At 55.5% G+C, this 16,339-nt stretch overlaps 5 protein-coding genes across 5 annotated transcripts; 1 reads left to right on the forward strand and 4 right to left on the reverse strand.

Moving 5' to 3' along the window:
* Window positions 1-241: 241 nt before the first annotated feature.
* On the reverse strand, window positions 242-4,514 carry PHACADRAFT_209647 (uncharacterized protein). Its single transcript, XM_007396392.1, has 9 exons — window positions 4,203-4,514; window positions 4,054-4,151; window positions 3,871-3,993; window positions 3,684-3,817; window positions 3,401-3,623; window positions 3,249-3,352; window positions 3,171-3,190; window positions 2,869-3,117; window positions 242-2,818 (listed from the first exon to the last, which is right to left on the reverse strand). The coding sequence occupies exons 1-9, from the start codon at window positions 4,467-4,469 to the stop codon at window positions 1,844-1,846; spliced, it is 2,193 nt and encodes a 730-aa protein (XP_007396454.1). The 5' UTR covers window positions 4,470-4,514; the 3' UTR covers window positions 242-1,843.
* Window positions 4,515-5,308: 794 nt separating this feature from the next.
* PHACADRAFT_174326 (uncharacterized protein) lies at window positions 5,309-8,414 on the reverse strand. The gene is made up of 8 exons (XM_007396393.1): window positions 7,957-8,414; window positions 7,810-7,907; window positions 7,630-7,752; window positions 7,444-7,577; window positions 7,167-7,389; window positions 7,007-7,110; window positions 6,936-6,955; window positions 5,309-6,885 (listed from the first exon to the last, which is right to left on the reverse strand). Exons 1-8 carry the CDS (start codon window positions 8,215-8,217, stop codon window positions 6,349-6,351), a joined length of 1,500 nt encoding a protein of 499 aa, XP_007396455.1. The 5' UTR covers window positions 8,218-8,414; the 3' UTR covers window positions 5,309-6,348.
* A 135-nt stretch (window positions 8,415-8,549) lies between these two features.
* PHACADRAFT_174328 (uncharacterized protein) lies at window positions 8,550-10,606 on the forward strand. The gene is made up of 2 exons (XM_007396394.1): window positions 8,550-8,768; window positions 8,824-10,606. The coding sequence occupies exons 1-2, from the start codon at window positions 8,622-8,624 to the stop codon at window positions 9,400-9,402; spliced, it is 726 nt and encodes a 241-aa protein (XP_007396456.1). The 5' UTR covers window positions 8,550-8,621; the 3' UTR covers window positions 9,403-10,606.
* A 1,862-nt stretch (window positions 10,607-12,468) lies between these two features.
* On the reverse strand, window positions 12,469-14,179 carry PHACADRAFT_94727 (uncharacterized protein; the record flags this gene model as incomplete). The annotated part of the gene is made up of 7 exons (XM_007396395.1): window positions 12,469-12,606; window positions 12,664-12,950; window positions 13,008-13,435; window positions 13,486-13,663; window positions 13,713-13,767; window positions 13,818-13,892; window positions 13,946-14,179. 7 exons carry the CDS (start codon window positions 14,177-14,179, stop codon window positions 12,469-12,471), a joined length of 1,395 nt encoding a protein of 464 aa, XP_007396457.1.
* A 967-nt stretch (window positions 14,180-15,146) lies between these two features.
* Window positions 15,147-15,945, reverse strand: PHACADRAFT_257245 (uncharacterized protein). The gene has a single exon (XM_007396396.1). The coding sequence runs from the start codon at window positions 15,592-15,594 to the stop codon at window positions 15,283-15,285; it is 312 nt and encodes a 103-aa protein (XP_007396458.1). The 5' UTR covers window positions 15,595-15,945; the 3' UTR covers window positions 15,147-15,282.
* Window positions 15,946-16,339: the final 394 nt, after the last annotated feature.

The raw sequence follows: 16,339 nt of genomic DNA on the forward strand, positions 1-16,339 counted from the left end.
CCCGGAGACACCGGAGAGGCATGCGTAGAATGTTTGGCTGTGCTCGATAATCTTACAATACCATTTGACTTCTTTTCATCCCACTATCTGAAGTATTCATTACTTGTGCAATGCAACGTGTAAAAATATCAATGAGCGAGAACCCACCAACTCGCCGTAGAGACTTCTGCCACCGTGTCGGGATGAGCGCCTAACGCCCCTACCCGTGTTGGCGCCCGGTCGCGTATAGTCGTTCCGGTTCGCTTGCTTTGTTCGTCTTCATCGTCTTCCACGACGAGTGAGTGCTCTGGACCGACTTCTTCTCGCGCAGGTCGCTTTCTAGGATGTACTCCGTCAAATTTGGCGGTTCTTCTCTTCCTGCAACTCGGCTTAAGCATCCCAGACTCTCCTTGTCGCACAAGGCTGCGCCGACGGTTTCACTCTCCAGTACCAACGTCGGGCGCGACGCAACACCGCAGAGCTTCATACCTTTCCCTTCTGCACCGCTCCAATGCCTGGGAGCGAATGTTTTGCACGAAAATGCCGAAATGGAGAATGAGACCCAATCTTTGTCGCCCGCCGAAGACTGGCACCTCGATATCGCTCGTAGGCACCCGCGGTCATGCCTTGCTGCATCTTTCGTTCACAGGGACGGTCATGCGATGTCGCAGGAGCTAGAAGAGGGACATAATACCATGCAGAACGGAGCACCGGTGCGAAAGCGTAAGCTGGCAAACAAGCGGCCCAAGCTCCCGAGTACGCCTACCATCCCACCGTCGAGAAAAAAGTCGAAAAGAGCGAGCAAACGTCAGGCTGCAGACTTGCAGTTTACTGCGACACTTCATCGGAGCATTGCATCGCACCTGCGCTCGCTTACGTCGTATACGTTAATTCAGTGCGCTGTGGACGCACCCGAAGACGAGCTTATTCTCCGGTCTCAGGACCGCATGCTTGTAGAACGGCTCTGGAGGAGCCTCGTTGACCAAGGCTTAAAACCCGTTCCCTTCCTTTCCCCATTGTCTCCGCTGCCACCACCTGCCGTCGACGACCCCTTGGCACTCAGCCCCGAACGTGTCGAGCACATCTTCCAGTCCGAGCCCATGGCTATCGACGGTCTCTGCGAATTGCCTACCCCTCCTCCTTCCCCAACCTCTCCTGTATGCTTTGCAGCGCCGATTTCGATACCACCGAGTACCGCGCTCGCGAAGGACGACTTTTGCGGCCGCCCGCTGCCAGCCAGCACGCATGCAAACGCGCTTCCTACGCCGCCGCCCACACCGCCTCCCACCGGCGCGCCTGTGCTCGCGATGTCGAACCTCGTCGCGTCGCTCATCCTGCGCCACCGCGAGCGCTGTGCGTCACGCGCTCGCTCTGGCTCGGCTTGCAGTGCAAGCGTGCCGGCCGAGCGTGGCCGGTCGCCGTTGGCGACGTCCGTACTGGTGCCTCCGTCACCTGCAAGCGCATGATCACCACTCTCCAACGCGCGCAAAAGGAGAGGACTGACCTCATGCGTTGACACAAGCCTACGACCCTGCACGCCCTTTAACGACGTCACGCTAGAGTCTTATCGCAATCGTCTCCTCCAATAATCGTCTTAAATCTCTCGGGATAATAATCAAGCAGGTCTTAATTGAGCTTTTGACTGTTCCCTCAGCCATCGGCTCATCTCATCTTCATCCACATTGTTTCATTGTAAACATACCCTCATGCATTCCCTCCATTCATCGTCATCATCTCTCTCTGGAATTCACACTGGACGCTTGCCGAAACATGTCGGTCAAAATGTACATGTAGTCCGCATGCAGCTGTACATACGATTAGTGGGTCGCGCTCGTTGGAGAGCAGTAATATACACATTTCAAGTCTATGACGTAAAGTCAGACGGCTGGACGCCCGGCGCGAGCGTGATTTTGGGCTTCTTGGCAGTCGCAACGCGTTGCACCAGGTCTTTGGAGACCGCCTCCGAGATGATGTCGGCTCCGAACCAGTCTTCGATGGACGAGACGGTGACGCCAGTCAAGCCCATCTTTTTTTTATCGGAGAGATACTCGATTAGAGGCGCGAACTTGCTCTTTTCATTAGCAGGCGGCGCAGGCTCCGTACCCCGTCCTCCGTCGTCTGCCGCGGTGCTCCAGCCGTCTGCCTTCTCGGGTTCGGCGGACGCTGCGGGATCCACGCCCCATGCATCATCCACTGCAGGTTCCCCCCAGCCGTTAGCAGTGTTGGATGCAGGTGCTCCCCAGCTACTGGTAGTGTTGGATGTTCCCCATCCACCTGACCAGCCCGAGGTATTTGAAGCTTGCGCAGAAGCACGAGCAGGCTGCGGAGCTGCTGCAGGACGAGGGCTTTTTGCCCATTGGGATTTGCGCCCGCGACCTCGGCTGCCGGACTGCCGATACTGTGCAGTCGGAGGGACCCAGCTCGTGGAAGCTTGTCTGGCTGACGATCCTGAGGCCTTCCAGCCCGACGCCATCGCGGGAGCAGCGCTTGGAGCAGCAGGTTCTGGCACAGACCAGTCCGCCACAGAACTAGAGGGGGCGCCCCAGACGGCTTCGTCCGGCACGGTATCCTCGGCAGCCTTCGCACTGCGCTGGACGCGGGTCGTGCTCGCAGGGTCGGGCACGGCCAGGATGGAGTGTCCGCCGTCACGCGTGACACGCAGGCGCGACTGCACGAGGAGGTAGCCCTGGCCGAACGGCATGACTGTCCCCATGTCCTCGGAGAGGCTGATGCCAGAGTCGCCGGTATCAGACCTCGAGCTGGTGCCGTCGACAACACCGCGCGCACCGAGACCGTTCGGCGCGAACATGATGGCTTGACCTGTGCGGAGCGAGACTATCTGTCGTGGGGTGAGGACAAGACGCTATCGTATGGGAAGACCGTGCGGACCTTGGAGAAGAGCTCGTCGAAGCCTTCGCCGGCTATCGAGATGTGGTCCGTCAAGAGCCGCAGCCATTTTGGGGAAGAGAACCGGTGGGCGATGATGAATGAACACAGGTCGAGGAATTTGGACGGCACGACTGTCGGCTCTTGAGTAGAGATCACCACTCGGGTTGCCAAGTGCCTCTGCTGGCGGATGACAGATAGGAGGGACTCCGTCAGGCGAGCGGATGTCCCGGTTTGAGTGTCGGAAAGGTACTACAGGGGACAAATGAGACAGAATGAATCATCTACATCGGAACAGGGCTGACCTTGTGTGCTTCGTCGAGCACTGTGTACAAGATAGCTCCTTAGATATGGACCAGCTGTCTCCACTGCGCTCAACTCACCTACGAGTTTACCGGCTGCATTTACGTCCGCCTCGACAAATAAGCCAAGAATGAGGTCAAAGAATCCGCATGCTGAAGATGCATCCATAAACGGCGAAGAAAGACTGTGCTGAGCATTAGTCAGGCTCGACTTCACTGGCATGATGACTTACTCCACAATAGTCAACTGTCCCTTGCGGAAATGAGTCGCTACTCTGTTGACCTTGTTACCGCCCTCCAGGCAGGAGTCAAGTAGCGACAATCGCAGATTAAGCATTGCCTTCTGCGAAGGATTGAGTTTCTGTTGCTTTAGCTGCGACCTAAAGTCGTTGTAGTTGAACTTATTCTCCATGGAGCGCAGGATGGACATGATCGCTTCCATGTAGAGCGGCATTTCTGTAGGGTTTGGTGTTCAGGTTGGCTGGTCAACGTGGAGAGCACTTCATGGCAACGCACGAGTGTTCTCGTCAACCTTCATCATAGCCAGCAGTCGTTCGCCACTGATATCCTCGGCTGAGAAGCGCAATGGTTCAACCCGCACAGCCGGTAGACCTGCATACACCTGTTTCATCGCTTGTAGATTGGCGGGGCTATTGCGTATATTTCGTCAGCATCAGCAAGCCGTGAGTCTGTTTGGGCTTACAGGACAAGCACGATCACCTCCGGAGGCGTGGCCTGGCCGCCCCGGGTTGCATCCAGGCAAGAAAGGTAGGCTGCTTCGCACGGCTGAACAGCACCGCCGCCTGCGGCAGTGTCGTAGTGGAAGCTAAAGTTAGACGAGCACTCAGTCAAACGAGTGGAATGCTGCACGAATGTGGCATCTTACACCAGAGCACTGAGTGGTTCGGGCAGAGTGCCCAGTCTCGGATCGGTGATCAGGCAGCCCTCCAAGAATACCGAAGTAGAATGACTTTTCCCAGACCCCTGCAGAGCTGTCAGAATACCCACAAGCCGACATGTCACACCGGGACTGACCTGCAAACCACACACGAGCGCGCTGAAAGGCGCATTGGTGTTGGTGTACAACTTGGGTGACACTGGAGTCGCGGGAAAGCCTGGGGCCTTCTGACTCAGAACACGTCCGTACAGAGCGCGCTGCGGCAGAACATCAGAGCCTAACAAACCGGCGGCGTCGCCGGTGAACACGGGGGCGGTCCTGAACGCGTGTGCCGGCCCTGCAGACGCGTCCTGTTGGGCGTCGTCCCCCAGCAGATCCAGCTCCGGGTCGTACACATCGCTCATCCTTTCGTCGCCGACAAGATAAAGAGCAGGTGAGTGAAAAACGAACGGTGGGAAAGCTTTCATATTTCCAGCGCTCGGGTGCAGCCTCGTGGCGGATCTCGGGTAAAAACCCAACTAAAATCCTCAGATGGTACCCGAGAGTATGCAATAAGCAATCGAATGAATCCATTTAGTAAAACGTACTCGTCGCCTCTACGACACTGTCAATTTAAGAGTAGTGTTGAAAGCAGCCGGGTGCCCGGCAGAGGCCGTGTGTACAAATACAGGTACACAAAGCTCGTGCCGTGCTTGAGCTGGAGACAGTATTGGCCAATGTGTATTGACATATTGCGGGAGACAGATGTTACAAACTGACATGTTATATATTTTTGGAAGAAATTGGAGCAGGCTTTAGCCGAATCAAACATACTACCGTAGTCATGACTCGCGGGCAAGCTCGTCAAGGTGAAACTACCTTTCAAGGCTTCATCGTACGTTCCACTTCCTAGCTCGTTCTCCCTTCATACAGAGACACTCAGGCTCGTTTATCTCGTTTATCTATAGAGGCAGCTTTGAAGGCATCGCCATTTAGCATGAAATGGGTCGCGTCGCTTCTGGGCTGATACTCGGCGGTTGGTTGGGAGCTGTGGGAGTTCTGCGAGATTGAATGTTGCCGGGATTCCTGTTGCTTTTTTTCTCCGAGTTTACTCAATCTGAATAATTCATTCTCACACAAAAACGACGTTGCGGGATAAGACGACGCTGATTTTCGTTCGGTGACTACAGGGCCGCACTTCTTGAGCTTCGAGAGAAAACGCTACTCAAAAAACTTGAACAGGTTGATTTGAGATCGATGCACTCACAAATATCATCTGCTACTAAAATCTATCGTCAGCATCGTGGTAGAATCGAAAGTGCTTCTACTGCAATTTAGCTTGAAAGCTCGGCCACGTCGCGATGCACGAATATAGGTACAGAAGAAGACTCCGAGTACCTTAGGCATACGAGTTAATATACGCACATTAATCTTGGTATGAAAATCAGATTGGTATGGACAGGATCACACCCGCACAAGCCCTATGTACGTCAAAGAAACACGAAATGAGTATTCGGAGGAAGCATGACCTTCGGCTTCACCGTATTTGGCACTATCTGCACCACGCCCGCGGCCTCCGCATCTCCCACGGTGACGACCATGTCCGCGCCGAGGCGACGCTCGATCGTCGCCACCGTGATTTCGCGAAAGCCGTGCGCTGCCTGGTCCCGGAGGTACCGCACGAGCGGCGCAAAGTGTGCGTGACCGCCCGTCAGGCGAACGAGCGTGCGCTGCATGATACCCTCCGCGTCCGCGCTCAGCATGACCCTGTCCCCGTCCCACAGCGGCGTCCCGTGCTCGACGAGCCCCAGCGTGACGGCCTCAGCGAGCGTTTCGTCGAACGTGTCGTCGTACACCCCACACTGAACGCGGTCAAAGTGCTTCTGCACGATCCAGACGTAGACCTGCAGAATGCCCTCGTCGTGTTTCTCCCGCAGGAACTTGACGAGGGGCTCGAACTTTTTCCAGACGTGCGTCGGCGCGGTACCGTCCGAAGATTGGGAGGCGCTCTCGTCGTCGCTATCCCCGGTGGTCGTCGTCGCGGCGCCCGTGGCACTGGAAGACGCCGACCCGGCGTCGGATGCGGATGGCAGCCAAGGCGGAGACCCGGAATTGCGAAGTGTGTCGACGAGAGTAGCGACGCCTGCACCGCCGTTCACCGCAGACCCCGACGCACCCATCGCATGCGGCGGCACGTACCGAGGTGCCGGAGTCTCAGCGGGCGTTACAGGCGCCCTAGCTGCAGTAAGCGCCAGTCGGCCGCCGGCCGCTTCTGCTCCCGCAGCCTCCGCGTCCGACCCGGCCTCAGCTCCACCGAGCCCGACGCGGGTGGTACGCGCTGGGTCGTGCACCGCAAGGATGGAGTGGCCGCCGTCTCGCGTCACACGCAAGCGGGACTGGACGAGGAGGTACCCCGCGCCAAACGGTTCCACGTCGCGCGTGCCGCCGACCCCGGGGGCCGACACGGGACTTCGGCTCGCCCGGACGCCGATGCCGCTGGTGGCGAACATGAGAGCTTGGCCGGTGCGGAGGGACGTGAGCTGTGCGAGCAGTCTGAGAGATCCTGTCATGAAGGGGAAGAGGGATGCGCACCCTGGAAAAGAGCTCGTCGAAGCTGTTGTTCGGTACGGAGACGTGCTTGGTCAGCAGCCGCAGCCATTCTGGCGATTGGAAGCGGTGCGCGATGATGAAAGAACAGAGGGCGATGAACTTGGAGGGCACGACCGTTGGCTCCTGCGTCGAGATGATAACGCGAGTCGCAAGGTGGCGTTGTTGGCGGATGATGGTCAGCAGGGACTGGGTCAGGCGGGATGACGTGCCGGATTGCGCGTCCGAGAGATACTGGAAGATGAATTATATTAGACATGTAAATCTGATACCACTCACCCTACCTTGTGAGCTTCGTCGAGCACTAGCAATTTATATGTTAAAAATAGCACGCTAAGGAGACGATCGGGCTTACCTACGACTTTACCAGATGGCTTGATATCTGCCTGGATGAAGAGACCCAAAATCAAGTCGAAGAAGCCGCAAGCCGACGAGCCGTCCATGAAAGGAGAAGACAGACTTCACAAATAGTCAGCACAGAGTAAGACAGATATGAGCAAGTGGAAGTGGCTTACTCGATAATTGTAAGTTGGCCTTTTCTAAAGTGCACGGTGACCCGATTTTCAGCGCTTCCCCCTTTAAGGCACGAGTCAAGCAGGGAAAGACGCAAGTTAAGCATCGTTCTCTGAGTCCCGTTGAGCGGCTGTGCCTTCAGGTCTTCTCTAAACTTGTTGTAGTCGAAAGGTCCCTCTGTATCTCGGAGGAGCGACATTACTGCCTCCATGTACAGAGGTATCTCTGGTAGTAGGATACTTAGTACAGGACCAAAGAAGCTCGTTGTGTGCTACGTACGGCCATTTTCGTCCACTTTCATCATAGCCAAGAGGCGTTCGCCGTTGATGTCTTCCGGAGAGAAGTGAAGAGGCTTCACTTTGACGGCAGGAAGCTCGGCATAGACTTCTCTCATGGCCTGGATGTTCGAGGGCCTGAACATGCTCGTTAGTGATGGCCTCCGAAAACCCACAAGTCGGTGCATACAGGACTAGGACAGTCACCGAAGGTGCCGCAACATTACCACCACGCCGCACATGGAGCGCCGAAAGATACGCGGCCTCGCATGGCTGCACGTTCCCGCCGCCAGCGGCAGTGTCAAAATGGAATCTACAGGCACGAGTCAGTCCCTTTCAGCGCAAACGGCAGGTTGGGCGAAGATCTTACACGAGCGCACTCAACGGCTCTGGCAGGGTTCCGAGCCTAGGATCCGCCATCAAACAGCTCTCTAACAGTACGGAAGTCGAGTGGCTTTTCCCGGTACCCTGTGCGACTATCAGATGAGCCGCGCGACAGAAATGGCGAATGGCTTGCCTGCAGTCCGCACACGAGCCCGCTGAACGGCGTGTTTGTGTTGATGTATAGTATGGGCGACGCCGGATGGCTGGGGAAACCATCGGCACTCTGGCTCAGGACGCGGCCGTACACGGCCCTCTGCGGGAGCACGTTCGCTCCGAGGGCGTTGAGAGCGTCCCCCGTGAAGACGGGGGCGGTCCTGAACGCGTGCTCTGTGGCTTCGTCCTCCGGGGTGTCGCCGCCAAGCAGCTCATATTCCGCTGCGAGGATATGGGCCATGGAGAATGTAGCGTTGCTGGGTGGGGACAAGCAAGTGGGAGAGAGGACAAGGCGGTGCGCAATACCGCCCAGGTGTCATGCGCTTCATGCCGGGTCTGCCTCATGGGCGATTCCTGGTGTCCTCGAGGCGGGACGGGATCTAACGATGCAGGAAAAACGTAGGTTTAATATGTGCTCTAGTCTCAAACTGAAGCTGAAGGGTAGAAAGCAAGCAGCGAATCCGCTGGACCGTCTCGGTTAGCTCGCGGAGGTGGACCACCCACGTGATGAGACAAATAGCAACAAATACTAGGCGACGCCAGGCTCGACGTTGAATTCGAACGGCTTGTTTTCTTGACTTCTCCCTTGCTATTCTATCTCCTGTTCTAATCCTACTCTAGAAAAAAATTAACTTGGTCGACAAAATGCGCTTTGCTGCCGTCGTTGGTCTCCTGGTTTGCGCAACGGTGCCGGTCACCGTCTCCGCTTGTGAAGGCGATTGCATCGTCGGCATCACGAACGCATTCCTCACGAACTACACCCGCCCTGTAGATTTTGTTATGGACAACGTTGTACGTGCCCTGTACGGCTCTTGCTCTTTCTCGGTTTGATGAAGGAGCGCGCCAGGCAAAGCAGATCTCCAACATGCTGCCGACGCATCCGGGACTCGAAACCTCGCGGAACTACCTGCGCCTGTTTATGGACGCATACCAGAACGACGCCTACGACGGTATGGAGACGGCGATCTTCCCGAGCTACTTCCACGGCAAGTGCCAGCAGGATGGCGTCGACCCTCCCGGCTGTCCGAACCCTGACTGCCCCGTCGTCTGCGGCACGCCCGGCTCCCTCGTGCACTTCTACCCCCAGCTCCGCTACATCGCGTTCAACCAGACCAAGCACCACCTGCAGATGCTCGCGACGCCCGGGTCCGACGCCTACCGCCAAGTCGAACAAAACGTGCTGGACGCCGACGATGCGAAGACGCGGCGCGCGATTCGAATCTACCGACGCTCTAGCTACGGAACTGTCCCGCTCTACTTGACCAGACGTGAGGAAGACATGAAGACCAGACTCAAGGAAATTATGCAAAACGTCGGACCAATGCTCTTGCAGACCTGCGGCGGCTTGGCGGACGGCGAGACCAACGGGCTTTCGGACTGCAGCTGGGAACAGGCGATGAAGGAGTATATTCTCACCTTCCCTTGATCAACACACTGTCTCTACTGTCTGTCTTTGTCACACAAAATGTATCCTTCTGTTCGATCCTGAAATTAGAACACGCTGGAGTCGTCGAGCTCAGCGGTGACATCCGGCCCAGCAGACTGCACTGTCTACATTTGTACACACGTCAACGAGCATGGTCAGCATCCCGACAATTCTGGGCACCTCAATAATACTTCCATCCATCACTCTGTGTTCCGCCAGGGCTATGCGGTTCTGGGGGAGCAACAGCTTCAGCGGGCAGCGGGCCCGTTGGCGCAGATGTTCCTCCAGCACGCCGACCAGTGTTCATCCCTTCCGAGACTGTTCCTTGAGGTGCACCGCACCCTCGTGGGCTCTCACCGCAAGGACCGACTGCCCGCCGTCGCGCGTTACGCGCAGACGAGACTGGACGTGCAGGTACCCCTGGCCAAGCGGCGCGACGGTGCCCGCGTCGTCCGGCGAGGCGCCCACGCCTGAGTCGCCGTCCGACGAGTGCGCCGCGGCCGCGCCGCCATCGCGCACGCCGAGGCCGTTCTGCGGGAACACGATGGCCTGGCCCGTGCGGAGCGAGACGATCTGCGGCGGCTACAGTGTCATGCTGCTATGCGGAGCGCAAAACGCACCTTCGCGAAGAGCTCGTCGAACGTGTCTTCGGCCGCGGAGACGTGGTTCGTGAGCAGGCGCAGCCATTTCGGCGATGAGAATCGGTGTGCGATGATGAATGAGCAGAGGTCGAGGAACTTGTTCGGGACAACTGTGGGCTCCTGCGTCGAGATAACGACGCGTGTCGCCAGGTGGCGTTGCTGACGGATGACAGACAGAAGAGAGTCCGTCAGGCGGGATGAAGCGCCTGTCTGAGAGTCAGACAGATACTGCAAAGAACGATGAGCACGAGGATGGGCAGCGGATTGTAAAATTCGGAGCGATAGCAAGACCTCACCTTGTGCGCCTCATCAAGCACGACTAGCTTTCCAGCCGCGTCGACGTCCGCTTCGATGAAGAGACCTAAGATGAGATCGAAGAGTCCACATGCAGATGAACCGTCCATGAAGGGCGAGGATAAGCTACAAGACGAATCAACAATCTACGCCGCATAAGACTCGGTACAACTCACTCTATTATCGTAAGCTGTCCCTTGCGGAAGTGGCTGGATACACGATTATAGGCATTGCCGCCCTCGAGACAGGAGTCCAGCAACGAGAGCCGAAGATTAAGCATGGTGCGCTGCCCTGGATTAAACTTCTGTCGCGTTAGCTCGTCACGGAAAGCATTGTAGTTGAGGTTTGGCTTCGAGCGCAAGATCGACATAACTGCCTCCATGTACAGAGGCATCTCTGCGCAGAGGGATCAGCCGGGCAGCACGACACAGAGTGGGTTGGTGGTACGCACGGTTACTCTCGTCCACTTTCATCATGGCAAGCAGGCGTTCAGCGCTGATGTCCTCGGCGGAGAAGTGCAGCGGCTCGACGCGGACGGAAGGTAGTCTGGCGTAAACCTGTCTCATAGCTTGCAGATTGGCCGGCCTACGTGAAACAGGTCAGATGAGGTGGTTGGAGAAGGTTGCATGAATGCTACAAGACAAGGACGGTCACCATCGGAGGTGTCGCATCGCCCCCGCGCTCGATATCGAGGGAAGCCAGATATGCGGCTTCGCAGGGCTGGACGGCCCCGCTACCTGCAGCAGTGTCGAAATGAAATCTGCATGAGCCGACCATGGTCAGTCCGTGATGAATAGTACAGACAAACTGAGTGACGTACACAAGTGCGCTGAGGGGCGCGGGTAAAGTTCCCAGCCTCGAGTCTGCCATGAGACAGCTCTCCAGCAAGACAGAGGTGGAGTGACTCTTCCCCGAACCCTACAACATCATCAGATCTTTGGCCTCGAGGAAAAGCTGATTATGTACATGCCTGGACGCCACATACTAGGGCGCTGAAAGGCGCGTTGGTATTTATGTAAAGTTTCGGCGTTGCCAAACGCGAAGGAAAGTTCGCCGCCCGTTGGGTGATGACTCGCCCGTACAATGCGCGTTGAGGAAGAATCGACGGGCCAAGTGCTGCAAATGCGTCTCCTGTGAAGATCGGCGCGGTTTTGAAGGCATGAATCGACCCCGTGGACTCTTCCTCAGGGGCGTCGCCCCCGAGAAGGTCGAGTTCAGGATCGTAGAACATGTCCAAAAGATTGTAGATCGTGTCCGTAGTATTGTATGTCATGGTAGTAGCCAGAGGTATGTTTCTCTGTGAAAGAGGGGGCAGCGCTACATGAGGATAAAGTTGAAGTATTTAATGGGCGTGGCTGGATAGGAGGTCGTTACATGGCGCGCCCCGGGAGTCCGTCCGTCTCCAGTGAAGACAGGAGCGGTTTAGCGTGGCCACAGTGCGTTAGGAGCAACTGCCATTTTATTTCCCTCCAATCTCTCCTAGAAACCGTGCAACACGGTGCCAGCGTATTCTTTGTTGTCTGACTCAATATATGAAGGCAGGATTGTAGTGACGGATGGCTCAGAACGGAGCTTAGAAGACGACCTGCGCGTGCGGACACAGTCTGATATTACGATAGTTTATATCTTGCATCTGCTTTGCAAAGTGACTGCTTTTGCGAGAATACTTTTTGTCGGCGGGCGAGCCTTTCTTTGCCGGTTAGTATTATTTGAGGGCGGAGCTGAACACATACTTACCGGAATTACTTATGTTTCTGAGAGCGATTTAATTCGTGTGGCGCGGCTAATTTAATTTTCGTGTAAACTAGCATTGGAGCCTAGCCGGGGCGTTGGCCGACTCGAAGAACTCCCAGTCTGAAGAAGAAAAAAGGGCGCAATGTGTATTCCTTTCTCCGGGAGGGAAAAGCTGAGGTCTCGATACGAAAGAGGGGAAGGACTACGAGGCGAGAGAAAATGGTTCTCAAGTATGAGTGGAGAACAGAAGTGAATATCCGAAGGTGGGAAGCAAATAAACTAAGACAAGAAACATAAAAAGCTTGGTAGCCGTGTAATCGCACGATTGCACTTTGTAATGTTACAGGTATACACTATGATGCTGGACAGTAGTAGATAGCACAGCCTTAGAGGTGAACTAAAGAGGCGAGCAGATGAGTTGCTGTAGAAGGGGGGGCTCAAAGCGGCACACCCGTTCAACTTTCCAGCCTGTGCTCTTCAGGAGCTCGACAAAGTGCCCGAGCGTACGCTCTTGGCAGTTCGCACTGCACATCATCTGCGCAGGAGCGACATGAGCAGCGGGTACACGGGAGGTAAGTGGCACTATACGCACGGAAATGTCTAAACTGTACGTGAAGCTCGCCGCCGAGTCGGCGTACGGCAGCAGCGGCTCCGGGGCCTGGGACCTCGTAGCGCCGGGAATCTCAGCGACAGCACCAGAGTCGCGACACATGTAGTCCATGATAGCGTCCATCACGACGAGCTTGGTGGTTGGCTGTGCCGCGTCCCGGAGGCGCGACAGGATCTTGCTCGCGTACTCATCCAACCAGTCGTGGAGGACCTGTCTGAGGATAAACACGTCGGCGTCCTTGATGGGCTGTTCCACAAAGAAATCATGACCTGTGGCGCAGGAATTGCGTTAGTAGTAGGACGCGACTTGAAAGCAAGACGATGTACCTTGCAGTCGCACGATACCGTTCTCAACAAACCCGGGCATGGTTGCCTTCCACAGCCGCTCCCCTTCCTGAACCACAGCATGTCTGTCCTGGACGACATATCGCAGATGCTTGTGAGCCTTTGCAAGAGACATGGTCAAGCTGCCGACTCCGCCGCCGACGTCGATCACCAGGCTGCCCGAGGGAAGTGATGCCCACTCGAAGCCTCGTGTCGCGACGATACTGTCATCAGAGCTCGTTCTCGCACGCATGCCGATGCCGAACTTGCGCATCTCCAGCGCATGCTCTGGACGCTCCATCCATTCAAACAGGGTCAGTTTGGTGTGCATGGCACGCTGCCATGGGGCCTCGTTCGACTCCTGCGAGTTTCCCGTCGCAGGGTCCAGGAGATGTTCCGCCAGCCAGCCATTACCTCGCTGAATCTCTGCTCTGTGGATGCCTTAGGATGTTACGATAAAGGTCTTATCGGAAAGACTTACTTTGCTGAGACGAAAGCGGCAATCCCATTGGTGTCGTCCCACCTATCAATAGGACTTCTCACCATATCTTGGACAGGCTTTCCCGTGCACATGGACGAAGAGATGCGATTATTCCTGAAGACATCCGGTGCGACCTCCTCGAAGATATGCCGGGATGCAAGGTGTCTTAGGATTCGGCCTATTGTTCACATAGGATGCAGATTCTTTCATGATGAACAAATACGAACCTAGCTTTCCTGCATCAATATTTCTGACTGCCGCAATCTCGTTAACATGTAGGCCCTGTACCGATGTCAGCTTCAAGGTGCTAAGGAAATACGGAAGGTTGGAACCTTCGTGCCTGCCTCGCGCAGAACATCAGGAACATATGCCGCCTCTGCAGTCGACATCGAGCCAGATAAGTAAGTCTACCATACCGGACGTCAGTGATGTTGCAGGCGGTGCGGACTTGCACACGCACCATGAACACAAGGTCCAGTAAATAGGTATGGGGATGCTTGAGCGTTGCGATGAGCTGCCATGCAGCAGCAATCACGGGTGCAGCGTCGGCCGCGAGGTCACTTTGCAGCTTCTCGCCCTCCGGGCTGAGCGGTGTCTCCGGCATAGGATATGGCATGCCGCGCTCAGCGGACTTGGACTGGATATCCTTGACGCCATTGGCGATGATCTGTACGAGCGCGTCGAGGGTAGACATGGCTGGAGTGTATGAATTGTAGTTTGCGCTGGTGCTAGCATCTTCAAAGAGTGGCCTTCAAGTTTTATACCAAACAGGAGTGTTTTCTCGATGTGCCTTCTGCAGCGTTGGGGTGTGACTCAACACGCTGACGTGCGCGGGACTGCCCATCCGAACCAACGCAGAGCTTGTTGCTAAGTTCTCTCACAGTTAAACAGAACCTTCTCCAATTACCTATATCAAGTTAGCATCACATGGCAAGTACCAAACACAGGAGCACGTTATTAGGTTCCTTGACTAAAGATTACCTTTACGTCCGCGTCCAAGGCAGCTTCGGGCAACTCGTCCGTGAAATACACTTGGTGATTGACGGGTATCTTGTGCCTTGGATGGTAGCTCCCATAAGCAAGTCCAGCCTGGAGGTTCTCAGCGAAGGAGACGCATCCGCCGCACTCGATAATCCCGCCGTCACCTGAGGTGCCTTGACCCGCCCGATGATACCACGAGACTCATTGGCTAAGTAGAATCTCTTTGCAGACACGCATTGTGCAGTAACTACATATTGACCGTGAGTGGTTGCGAACTGCAAGGCGGAGGAGCGTCGGGCGGATCACGGTACCTCAGGTGATGGCGGGATTACCAAACGTGGCGGACGCGTCTCCTTCGCTCGCTATAGCGCCTGCGGAATTTTCGAACTCCGAGTTCTGAAAATTTGCCAGGGGGTGTCTATCATTCTTGGAATAGCTGAAGAAGACGACCTGTGCGTGCGGATCCAGTCTGATCTTATGATAGTCTCTTGTATAGTCATATTTTGTATCTGCTGTAATTGTAAAGAGACTCGTAACCAGCCGTCCCGCCGATGATGCACGCCTTTCTTTCAGATGTGATGTGGCGGCGTCGGAATGTAAACCGTGTCCACTAGTACTCGCTAAGTAACAATGCAGTTTCTTGGACCGATACAACGATAGAAGTAGTGTTGGATAAACACCAGGGTGTATAATCAAGTCATACAAGTAATTTAAATTAAATATCTGTCCTTCTAGCATCCGAGATGTCCAAATTAATCCTATGCCATCTCCTTTCCACTTCCCGAGACCCACAAAACCTACATCCCTTGTGCCAAATTAAACGAAGGCGATAGTGACGATCTCGCCCTCGAGCGAGGCGGAAGCAACAGTAGTGCCGTTCTGGACTGTGGTCAAAATGGTCGCGTTAGAGATGTCGACAGGGCCTGACGAGGTCTCGGCAGATGCAGTGATGTTGACCGTGCCAAAGTCGACGAAAGGGATGATGTCATTGGAATCGTCGAATTCGGCCTGTAACAGCCATCCTACTTCCGCCTGCGAGCAAATAGGACCGGTCTCAATGGCCACGGTGGAGGTCTCGTCTGTGCTCTCGTTGGTTATGACCGCCGTGCTCGACGTCGCATTCGTCATGGAAATGGAAACCGTTATGTTGTCGCCCTGCGCGAAGCTAACGTTGTGGAAGAAGTGATCGTCACCATCAGGGAAACTCGTCCAAAAGGCTGCGAGAATATAGATGATTTGTCAGCATGCGAGCAGGAGGGCAAGGAGCGCGGACTGACCATTGATAAACTGTGAACCATTCTTAATCTCCATGTTGATACCAGCCATGATGCCGTTCTCGCAGTTGGAGGAACCAAGGTCGACAAAGAAGGATGAGATGTATTCGTCACTAGGGTCGTCGCCCGCAGGCACAGCAAACGTCGAAATCGCGAACGACCCCGTGACGCTCGTGAAGGGCACCTATGCGGAATCAAGTCTGTCAGCACATGCAACACACAGACATAAGAGGAGACTTACCGTAGACGCATTTAACAGGGCGCCGGCCGTGATGTTGTTGATAATTGGCGCGCCGCCGGCGGAACGACGGGCCATGCGGACATCGCGACGGGTCATGCGGACATCGCGACGTTCCTTGGGGGCCGGCATCGAGACAGCAGTGGTGGCAGCGAGAGCCAAGATAAAGGAGGTGGTGAAGAACATGGCAGTATGAACGATGTAGGGTAGAAAGAGCTATGAGGCTATATATATATATATATCGAGTCAAGTGAGGCGAGGAATCTGTGGTTTGGCTATGGCGGTCGGGCGAGCTTATATACGTCGGAGGCCTGTGCAGCAAGCACCTGCAGCTGCGCGCCATGACGATCCTTGGGTGCTT

This window comes from Phanerochaete carnosa (assembly GCF_000300595.1).
Source record: "Phanerochaete carnosa HHB-10118-sp unplaced genomic scaffold PHACAscaffold_5, whole genome shotgun sequence".
NCBI lineage: Eukaryota > Fungi > Basidiomycota > Agaricomycetes > Polyporales > Phanerochaetaceae > Phanerochaete > Phanerochaete carnosa.